The sequence below is a fragment of the Sinocyclocheilus anshuiensis genome, unplaced genomic scaffold (genome assembly GCF_001515605.1).
Source record: "Sinocyclocheilus anshuiensis isolate Anshui unplaced genomic scaffold, SAMN03320099.WGS_v1.1 scaffold914, whole genome shotgun sequence".
Classification (NCBI taxonomy): domain Eukaryota; kingdom Metazoa; phylum Chordata; class Actinopteri; order Cypriniformes; family Cyprinidae; genus Sinocyclocheilus; species Sinocyclocheilus anshuiensis.
The window spans coordinates 2,918,745-2,930,560 of NW_015539870.1; the positions used below are offsets into that span (position 1 = coordinate 2,918,745).

General features: G+C 36.2%; 1 protein-coding gene across 1 annotated transcript in view; it reads right to left on the reverse strand.

Annotated features, from left to right (window-relative positions):
* Window positions 1–10,673, reverse strand: part of cercam (cerebral endothelial cell adhesion molecule) — a 16,277-nt gene extending 5,604 nt beyond the window's left edge. Inside the window, exons 1-11 of the mRNA XM_016481624.1 lie at window positions 10,372–10,673; window positions 9,256–9,366; window positions 8,988–9,105; window positions 8,579–8,713; window positions 6,888–7,092; window positions 6,542–6,661; window positions 4,639–4,715; window positions 4,452–4,558; window positions 4,222–4,354; window positions 3,563–3,690; window positions 3,174–3,377 (exon numbers count right to left, since the gene is read on the reverse strand). Coding sequence (XP_016337110.1) covers window positions 3,174–3,377; window positions 3,563–3,690; window positions 4,222–4,354; window positions 4,452–4,558; window positions 4,639–4,715; window positions 6,542–6,661; window positions 6,888–7,092; window positions 8,579–8,713; window positions 8,988–9,105; window positions 9,256–9,366; window positions 10,372–10,574 — 1,541 coding nt within the window. The 5' untranslated portion in view covers window positions 10,575–10,673. The remainder of the gene's footprint in view (window positions 1–3,173; window positions 3,378–3,562; window positions 3,691–4,221; window positions 4,355–4,451; window positions 4,559–4,638; window positions 4,716–6,541; window positions 6,662–6,887; window positions 7,093–8,578; window positions 8,714–8,987; window positions 9,106–9,255; window positions 9,367–10,371) is intronic.
* Window positions 10,674–11,816: the final 1,143 nt, after the last annotated feature.

Consider the following 11,816-nt stretch of genomic DNA (forward strand, 5'->3'; position numbering starts at 1 on the left):
TGAAATGCCAGTGCTGTCGGCCCAGTTTCAGTACCCAGACTCGGGCCAGTACTGGCTAAGTGTTTAATTTCTCGTCGGTGTGATTGTGGCCCAATGCCGGTGGTGTCGTTTTAGTACCCAGACTCGGGCCAGTACTGGCTAAGTGTTTAATTTCTCGTCGGTGTGATTGTGGCCCAATGCCGGTGGTGTCGTTTTAGTACCCAGACTCGGGCCAGTACTGGTAAATGTGTTTCAATTCTTGTTGGGGTTAGAAGAATGATGTTGCGATTGTGACGGTGTAATTGTGGCCCAATGCCGGCGGTTTTGGCAGCCAGACTCGCGCCAGTGTATTTGGGCCGATTCTGGGCCGTCATTCATCCCATGTCCATGCCGACTCTCGCAGCCGGGCCGAGTTATTTCTTCCGGCCTGCCGGATCTGGGCCATCAACTATGTATGTTTGGGGGAAATCGTGGCCTAATGGTTAGAGAATCGGACTCGTAACCCAAAGGTTGCGGATTCGAGTCTCGTACCGGCAGGGATTGTAGGTGGGGGGAGTGAATGTACAGCACTCTCTCCCACCTTCAATACTACGACTGAGGTTCCCTTGAGCAAGGCACCGAACCCCCAACTGCTCCCCGGGTGCCGCGGGGGAGTTAATGTACAGCGCTCTCTCCCACCTTCAATACCACAACTGACCCCCAACTGCTCCCCGGGCGCCGCAGCAAAAATGGCTGCCCACTGCTCCGGGTGTGTGTGGTGTGTGTTCTGTGTGTGCACTTTGGATGGGATAAATGCAGAGCACTAATTCCTAGTATGGGTCACCATACACCATACATAGCAACATCACTCTTCTAACCCCACAAATCATTTTAACATTTAAAGGAATAGTTCACCCAAAAATGAGCAGTTACTCACCCTCAGGCCATCCAAGATGAGTTTGCTTCTTCATCTGAACAGATTTGCAGAAATGTAGCATTGCATCACTTGCTCACCAATGGATCCTCTGCAGTGAATGGGTGCCGTCAGAATGAGAGTCCAAACAGCTGATAAAAACATCACAATAATCCAAGTAATCCACACCACTCCAGTCCATCAGTCTAAGTCTTGTGAAGTGAAAAGCTGCGTATTTGTAAGAAATAAATCCATCATTAAGACATTTTAACTTTAAACCGTTGTTTACAGCTAAAATACAAGTCCTCTATACATAATATTGCTTTCTCCAGTGAAAAAGTCCATCCCTTTTTGCCTCTCACATCAAAACCCACCAACAAACGGTGCTTGATCTGTGCATATTTCTCTCCTGATTCAGATGAGGTGACTTTTTCACTGAAGGAAGCATTATTATTTATAGAGGACTCTTAATAAATGTCTTAATGATGGCTTTGTTTCTTACAAATACGCAGCTTTTCACATAAGTCGTTACTTGATGGACTGGAGTGGTATGGATTACTTGTGGATTATTGTTTTGTTTTTATCAGCTGTTTGGACTCTCATTCTGACGGATCCAGAGGATCCATTAGTAAACATGTGATGCAATGCTACATTTCTCCAAATTTGTTCCCATGAAGAAACAAACTCATTTACATCTTCAATGACCTGAGGGTGATTATATTTTAATTTTTAGGTGAACTATTCCTATAAAATATGTGTCGACCCTGAAGACTTGAGTGTGCTACTCACTTGGGGTGCTTGTCATACATGATGGGTAGAAACTCATCCACAGGAAGCATCTTGGATATCGGTTCGGCGTTCAGGAGCTTCTGAGCTCCCTGAAGAGAGATGGCGTAAGACAGCGTCCAGTAGGAGTAATCAGCGTACACCAGGTTCCTGACATTTTCCACTGCGACTTCCTCTTCAAGGTTCACCTTCTTCCTGCCCAGGTATCTGCAACAGATCGCCACAACAGTTAAAGTCACCTGATGAGCTTTACAAGTGGATTATATGCTATAAAATCATAAAACTGTAGCCATAAAACTGAAGTCTTCCTTATAACTGCAGCAAAGGCATTATTCTGGTTCTGGTTTCTTCTAGTTACCACGACAACCGTGTGACAGACGGGTGTCACTCACATGATGTCCCAGTCAAGCTCCACCTGCTCCACCTCCTCCATCAGCCTCATCAGGCGACGTTTAAAGTTGGCTTGGAAATGCACATCGTCCTCAAAAATCAGCGCCTTGTCTAGCTGCATGTCTACCATCTATGAATGATAGAAGCGATCAAATCATTTTGACAAATACTAATAATAACATGCATTTCTATATTGCATATTTTAGCTACATTAATAAAAGCAACCCATGATACAAAAAGTATTTGGACACTTAAAAGTCGTGCTTAAAAATGTCTCTGCATTAGACAAGGTATTCTAAAAAAAGAATTTAAGGTTCCATTTGTTAAATACATTAGATAACATGAACTAACAATGAAAAATACTCCTAAAGCATTGATTAGTGTTAGTTAATGTTAATTTCAACATTTAATCATACATTATTAATCAAAAGTGGTATCTGCTAATATGATTTAATGAACCTCAGCTAACATTACCTAATAATAAACAGTTGTAAATTTATTAACTAGCATTAACAAAGATTAATAAATACTGCAACAAATGTCGTTCATTATGTTAGTGAATGCATTATCCAACGTCATCTAATGGAACCTTATTGTAAAGTGTTACCAATAACAAAATATCAAAGTGGCATTTATTTAAATAGTTTTAGGGGCCACTGACCTCTTTCCAGATGTAGTAGTGGCTGAGGAAGCAGCCCACCTCTCCCTTGGTCAGCGTGCGGCCGGAGAAAGGGTCATAGTAACCAGGTAAGAGATCGACACCTAGAATCTTAATATCGCTGCTGTTCAGAGCTCTGCATGCACACACCATTGGAAAAATGAAATGATTGCTCTTATCATCATAGAAAGAATGAATAAAGATTCCTCTTAAGAGTAAATGTCTGTTCTTACGCTCCATCAACAGCAGCCACAACTTTAGCATCAATCTCTAGCTCATACAGCGACCATAACATCCTGTCCCTGCGGTCTGGACGTCTGCGCAGGTTACATTTCTCCAAATTTGTTCCCATGAAGAAACAAACTCATTTACATCTTCAATGACCTGAGGGTGATTATATTTTAATTTTTAGGTGAACTATTCCTATAAAATATGTGTCGACCCTGAAGACTTGAGTGTGCTACTCACTTGGGGTGCTTGTCATACATGATGGGTAGAAACTCATCCACAGGAAGCATCTTGGATATCGGTTCAGCATTAAGGAGCTTCTGAGCTCCCTGAAGAGAGATGGCGTAAGAGAGCGTCCAGTAGGAGTAATCAGCGTACACCAGGTTCCTGACATTTTCCACTGCGACTTCCTCTTCAAGGTTCACCTTCTTCCTGCCCAGGTATCTGCAACAGATCGCCACAACAGTTAAAGTCACCTGATGAGCTTTACAAGTGGATTATATGCTATAAAATCATAAAACTGTAGCCATAAAACTGAAGTCTTCCTTATAACTGCAGCAAAGGCATTATTCTGGTTCTGGTTTCTTCTAGTTACCACGACAACCGTGTGACAGACGGGTGTCACTCACATGATGTCCCAGTCAAGCTCCACCTGCTCCACCTCCTCCATCAGCCTCATCAGGCGACGTTTAAAGTTGGCTTGGAAATGCACATCGTCCTCAAAAATCAGCGCCTTGTCTAGCTGCATGTCTACCATCTATGAATGATAGAAGCGATCAAATCATTTTGACAAATACTAATAATAACATGCATTTCTATATTGCATATTTTAGCTACATTAATAAAAGCAACCCATGATACAAAAAGTATTTGGACACTTAAAAGTCGTGCTTAAAAATGTCTCTGCATTAGACAAGGTATTCTAAAAAAAGAATTTAAGGTTCCATTTGTTAAATACATTAGATAACATGAACTAACAATGAAAAATACTCCTAAAGCATTGATTAGTGTTAGTTAATGTTAATTTCAACATTTAATCATACATTATTAATCAAAAGTGGTATCTGCTAATATGATTTAATGAACCTCAGCTAACATTACCTAATAATAAACAGTTGTAAATTTATTAACTAGCATTAACAAAGATTAATAAATACTGCAACAAATGTCGTTCATTATGTTAGTGAATGCATTATCCAACGTCATCTAATGGAACCTTATTGTAAAGTGTTACCAATAACAAAATATCAAAGTGGCATTTATTTAAATAGTTTTAGGGGCCACTGACCTCTTTCCAGATGTAGTAGTGGCTGAGGAAGCAGCCCACCTCTCCCTTGGTCAGCGTGCGGCCGGAGAAAGGGTCATAGTAACCAGGTAAGAGATCGACACCTAGAATCTTAATATCGCTGCTGTTCAGAGCTCTGCATGCACACACCATTGGAAAAATGAAATGATTGCTCTTATCATCATAGAAAGAATGAATAAAGATTCCTCTTAAGAGTAAATGTCTGTTCTTACGCTCCATCAACAGCAGCCACAACTTTAGCATCAATCTCTAGCTCATACAGCGACCATAACATCCTGTCCCTGCGGTCTGGACGTCTGCGCAGGTTTATCAAGTAGATCTGAGGAGAACAAACACGCATGCTGAATGTTGTAGCTCAAAGCAATGGTTAAAAAAAACAGAGTATGTACTCAACTTTACCTCATCAAAGCCCATGAGATCAGACTGTTTGGGAGGAACGTGGACATTGCGAGACACATACATTGGCGGCCCATGGACTGTGGGAGAAATTACTTCAGTTAGGACAAATCCTTGACTATGATTCTGTTTGATTAAGAAGCTAATCGCTAATTAGCACAAGGTTGGTGTATTATTCAAATACAGTGGGGCTCAAAAGACTGAGACCACACTGAAAATCACACAAGACGCTTTTTGGGACATTTTATGCTACATGATCATAGCTATGGAAGCCTGTTTCTACCGCAGAGTAAAACATTTCAAAGATTCTTGTGACTTTATTTATTATAATTGACTTTATATCCCAGAATGTGACTTTATGGCTCACAATTGCTAATTTTGTCTCATAATCTGACTTTATATCTCATATTTGTGACTTCAGTTTCATATTAAAAAGTTCACCTCACCATTTCCTATCCTATTTTTAATCCTATTTTTTATAATTCTTGTCAGTTGACACCCTTGTGAAAAAAGTATAATTTAGAATACTCATATATATATATATATATATATATATATATATATATATATATATATATATATATATATATATATATATATATATATATATATATATATATATATATATATATATATATATATATATATATATATATATATTAGTGCTGTCAAACGATTAATCGCGATTAATCGCATCCAAAATAAAAGTTTTTGTTTACATAGTATATGTGTGTGTACTGTGTATATTTATGATTTATATATAAATACACACACATGCATGTACATATTTAAGAAAAATGTGTTACGTTTATATATTAAATATATTTATATCTAATATAAATTATATGAATATAAATATATACATGTAAATACATGTAAATATTTTCAAAACATATGCTGTATGTGTGTGTCTTTATATATACATAATAAATATACACAGTACACACACATATACTATGTAAACAAAAACTTTTATTTTGGATGCGATTAATCGTGATTAATCGTTTGACAGCACTAATATATATATATATATAATGTATTTTAAAAGACAATTCTTAAGTGCAAATTTTCAGACACTTAACTCCATGTTAATTGCAATTAAATGAAAATGTTTTATAGTTAAAATCATGTTAAAATGTCAGGTATTTACATAAATTTACAGTTACACAATTGTAATGATTTTGTACAATTGAATACATTCAAAATATAATAAATGTACTATGAAATAAAAGACTACAGTTCAAATTATAATCAAGTACATTACATGAGCATTAGTATGTTAGTCTACACATCAAAATAAATAAGTGTACTTCTTTAAAGCATGACAAAAGATTAAAACATAATCGTTTAAAATGTACTTTAAAGTAAAACTTTTAATACGACATTATTAAAAGGTGCATTTTATAAAAGTGTATTTTAAGGGATAGTTCATCCAAAAATAAAAAAAAGAAATGTCATCAATTTATTCAGCCTAATGTCATTCCAAAACCTTAAGACTCTGGTAAATCCTTGAAACACAAATGACAATATTTGTATTGAAACCTACTGTAAAAGGATTCTGTCCCTTTAAAGTCCAGGTAACCGAAACTTAAAAGACCCAAAAAGGTCATAAAGTGTCATAAAACAAATCCATTTAAATCTAATGGTTTTGAAGTCTTGTGAAGAGATATAATCACTTTAAGTGGTCTTTTATTTCATTATTATTATATAATCTGCAAGTACAGTTTTTTTAAATATACTTTTAATATTTGAAGTACTACAATTGTGCAGTCAATACAAGTGCACTGCTTTTCACACAAGCTAGTTTAAGTGCTGCTATCATTGTACATTTTTCAAGTTATCGCACAAGTTTATTCTAATAATATGATTTAAGAAAAAAAAAAAACGAAATGTTAGTGTTACTCACTCAGAGATTCCAGGTAAAGGTGGACAAAATTGATTCGATCATCCTCCACGGTCTGATGAGGCTTTGCAGGTACGTTCAGATACCCATAACGCTCCTTGTTGCACAGATACATTTGAACCTCTGTTTCAAAGAGTGAATCATATCAGATAAATAGTGTCAGAAATTTCACTCGCTCCATCTCTTTCCAAGGCTATCTGACTGTCAATCCTAAAAAAATGTTGCAGTCAGTTGGACACAGGGAAGAATTTTTCCCTCAATCCCTCCAAACTAAATCCAAATGTTAAAGTCATCATATTGCATAATAGAAATTAGATCTGCTGGAGTCTTCCAGAAGGGGGCGCCATACCCGATATCCTGCAGGAGAAGGCAAAAACGATGATGTCGTCAAAGGGCCAGGAGTAGTCTTTGTGAGGGGGGTGAAAGGACACTTTCTTGGTGCCCTCTTTGCGCAGGTCCAGCAGAATGGTGGAGTGGACCATCGGCACAGGATAGCAGCCCCGCCTTTGCCTCTGCTTTGTGGGGAAGTACTCAGCAGTACGACGATAGTAACCCTGAGACAGACAGAAAACTGAACAACACAGCCAAAGGACAAAGTGTTTGAGCAAACAGACCTATAATGAACTATTATCCTCAAATGTGATGTTGCATTTCTTAGGAGATCCTCACTTAAACTGAATTGTTTTGTCACACTGTTTGAGCACAGAATATCTGCTTTGTGAAATGTGATTAATTTGAATCAGTTTGTTTGGACAATTCATGTAAATCAACCTATTTAAAAATTAATCACAGATTCACATTTCCACCATGCACAAGTTCCAGTAAAACTAAAAATATTTAGTTACATATTTAGTGAATGCTGTAATGCAGATAAATATTTAGGTCAATTATTTAAATTACTGCAAAAAATAAATCTTTACTGTTATACTGTATGTATAAACTGCTACTGAAACGTTTGGGTCGTATAAGATTTTTTGGTAACACTTTACAATAAGGTTCCATTAGTTAATGTTAGTTAATGTATTATCTAACATGAACAAAGAGTGAACAATACATTTATTACAGTATTTATTCATCTTTGTTAATGTTAGTTATTGAAAATACAGTCGTTCATTGTTTGTTTATGTTAATTCACAGTGCATTAACTAATGTTAACAAGCACAAATTTTGATTTTGATAATGCATTAGTAAATGTTGAAATTAACATGAACTAAGATCAATAAATGCTGCATAAGTGTTGGTCATTCTTAGTTCATGTTAACTAAAGTAGTTAACTAATGTTAATGAACCTTATTGTAAAGTGTTATCGATTTTTTTTAATGTTTTGCATTTATTTGATGAAAAATATAGTAAAAACTGTAATATTATAAAATATTATTACAAATTAAAATAACTGTTTTCTATTTGAAAATCTATTTTAAAATGTAATGTATTCCTGTGATCAAAGCTGAATTTTCAGCATCGTTACTCCAGTCTTCAGAGTCACATGATCCTTCAGAAATCATTCTAATATGCTGATTTGCTGCTAAAAAAAAAAACATTTTTCATATTATCAATGCTATAAATTTTATATTTTCTGTTCTTTGATGAACAGAGAGTTTAAAAGAACAGCATTTATTTGAAATAGAAAAGATTATAAATGGTTTTACTGACCTTTCTGATAAATTAATGCATTTTTACTGAATAAAAATATTAATTTCTTTAAAAAACTCACAGTACTTTTGAAGTATCATACACACACACACACACACACACACACACACACAATGAAGTTGGTTACTTTTCATTACTTTGACTATAGTTTAATATCACCAGTAGTCTATGAATTCAAAAGGTACACTGTGGTTTCTCCAGTGCTGTTATTATTATACAGCAACAGTGGAAGCAGATATGACCACTTTATTGATGTGGCATATTGCAAGATGAAATGTTAGCTATCACTCATTGTGTTTTAAGATCATGCACAAGTACACACACACACACACACATACACACACACACACATACACACTTCCAAGCTGGAAATTCATTGCATTGTACCTGTGGAGTGATGCCACACCAGTAGTTGGAGTACGCTGACTGTGAGTCCAGCATGGGGGCAATGACTGACTTATTCTCCGCCATCAAGAGGTGCAGTGTGTTCGGGTTAGTCAGGATGTTGTCTGTGTCTGAATACTGCAGATGAGGAAATAAACACTCTGATAACACAATCCTAATGATATAATTTAATAGGCATGACATTAGCAAATATAAAACATACTGACATGATATGAGCAAAAATAATTTGAGTGCATTCCAGCACTATTCACATTTCTGGCCCCAATAAGATCTGAACCTCCATGATCTTTGAAGAATTTTGACCTGGTTGTATTTTTTTAATATTCCTGTTATAGATATTTGGGTGTGTGTGATCCAAAATTGGGGTGTGTAGGCTCTAACTGGGTCATACCAGAATGTAGTCAGCCCAGCGTTTCTTGGCAAAGTTCAGCGCTGCTTGTTTGAGCTTCATAACATACTCATAGCGGCCATTAGCCCAGTGCTTGGGCCCCAGCTCACCTACATAGGATCTGTGTGGATAAAACAAATCAATTCAAGATTCATTGGTAGTACCTAAATGTCAAAAACCTTAAAAAACAATCCCAAAGCATTTTTAAAATTGTGGTTTTAACAGGATAAAGTATCTGCCATATGTTCATGTTGTGTGATGTTCATCTCACGTGGGTTTTTCTAAAGGTCTCCACTCCACATAGTGATAATGTGTTTGCATGACTGTGAGCCATTCTCGCAGGATTGCTGTTGTGTTGTCAATGTTGTGGTCTGTCGCCGCCCTACAGGAAACATTAAGCAGAGAGCAGGAATTAATTGGTGTCAGTAAATTGCGTCCACCTGAACACATACGAAGCCACTCAAAAGATCGTACGTTTTTGGCCACGCTTTATGATACAATGCACATACATTACAGACTTCCATAAGTATATATGTGAACATTTATATGCATTTATATGTTTGCTATAAAGTCATGTGGTGCAACCACCATTCATAAATAATACAGGAAAAACAACAGGAAGTGATATCATATAGAGAAAACCCTCATTACTTTGACCTTTTTATGGAAAGGCAAAGTTAGTTCAGGATGTAAAATGTCAAGTGGTGCAACTCCTCCAAAAATTTAATGATATTTATGAATTTACAATTCATGATATTTAAAAAAATACTTTGTAACTTTTGAAAAATAATGATTACGTGTGCACTGATTTATTCAAGGAATAAGGAAAATATTGTATGTCTCGATAGTAAATAAATGTAAACTTTAGTTGAAAAGGGTTGAACAGTTTTAAACTGTATAGAACAAACATCAACTTGGCATTCATGTTTTAAACTAGAATTTTCAGTTTCTTTAACTTGGCCACTCTTATTTGTCTTTGACTTAAATACTGAGAAATACAAATTAACTACAAGAACTAACATGTAATAACTACTTTTTATATTTGTAATGTAGCATTAGACTTCTCCTGTCCATTTAATCACAAAATACACTACTTGAAGCTACTTTAAACGTTAAATCGTGCACTACATAGAGTATTATTTTTACCTAGTTTATTTTCTAAATAGTATGCGCTACAAATAAAATCAATGCATTAATGTGCATAAATACACAACATACAACCCAAACGTTATTAGCTGGGGAGGTGGGGAAGGGGATCTGCTTTTGGGGGAAAGTCTGAAAAAGTCAAGGGGGGGAAGTGATTGAATGCAAGTAAGATTTACATTTTGACATCTACAAATAATAAGATAATCAACAAGCTTAAACTGCAAAGAAGGAAGTCACCAACCAGATAGAGATGCGCTCTTTGGGATAGTTTAATCTCTCGAGAGCTCCGAGGTAGTAGGGTAAAGAATGAGCGGCGTTCCGTGCTATTATTGCTATAATGACTGTGGGCGGCTGCATCTTTGACTCTTCAGTATAATTTTCCTCTGAAAAGTAACATTGTGCTACCGCAAAAATGGTCCAAACACTTATAATCCAAGATAACATGGTTGGATTTCGGTGGTCCTCTGCGTCGTTGCACAAACAGTCCCATCCGCGTCAGCAGCTAAAGAGGGCTCTTCCCTAAACTTCACACTCCCCTTCAAATCTCCGTTCTCCCCGGAGGAGCCAACATGTTCTGTTAGCTGGGTTTGAGTTACAACTTCCGTGTAAGGATTTGTTGTCCGAACTGTTACATTGTATGTTCAGTGTAACATTTGCATTGACTGTTATTTATAATGTTTCACCAGAGCACATCGACGTTCTTTTCTAAAGCCCAACTGTTACATTTTAGATTGCTAAATGTTGCGTTAACGTTTCGCTACATTGTTTCACTAGCCAAAATGTTTCAGGGCAGTATGCTGACGTTCATTTAGGGTTTTTCGTCACACAGAGCAACATTGACTTTCTTTTTTTCCCGTTTTTGTGGCAACCAAAGAAAGAGTCTGAGAGTGAGAGTTTAGATTTCCTTAAACTTTTTTCGTTTGCTTTCTGTCTGAAAGAACAAAATGAAGAAATAACAGTTTGATAAAGTGTAATCAACTGAAACCACATCATCAGCGTGTCAGCATAAATCTGCTATCGTACATTATTAACAAGCTAATACACATAGCAAAACACATTACGTAACTGCTTAGATGGAAAACGTTCTAATTTAACAAAACAATCACACAAAGTACAAGCTACTACTTTCATTAAACGTTTGCATACAGTGAGTGAACAACCACAAGAGGGACATGTTGAGCTTGTTTCACAAATGAACCAGCTGGCATATTAAAGGGGTAGTTCACCCAAAAATGAAAATTATGTAATTAATTACTCAACCTCATGTCGTTCCAAACCCCTAAGACCTTCGTTCATCTTCGGAACACGAAGATATATTTGATGAAATCCGAGAGCTTTCTGTCCCTGCATAGACAGCAACGCAACTGAAATATTCCCAGGCCCAGAAAGGTAGTACAGACAACGTTAAAATACCGTATTGGCCCGAATATAAGACGATCCTGATTATAAGACGACCCCCCTTTTTCCAGATGTACCTTTTGGAAAAAGGCTTTTTAAAAGCCAAATCTTGTTTTTTCTCAGTAAAACACATTTTGTCTTCAATTATTTTCATATTGCATATTTTTCCTATTTTAATTTTTGTTTTGAAAGTATGGTAAAAACTAGTAAAATGTACCAACAATCACATTTAAAAAATATACACTTTTTGATATACCATAAAAAAAAAAAAACAGGTAGCCCATCTGA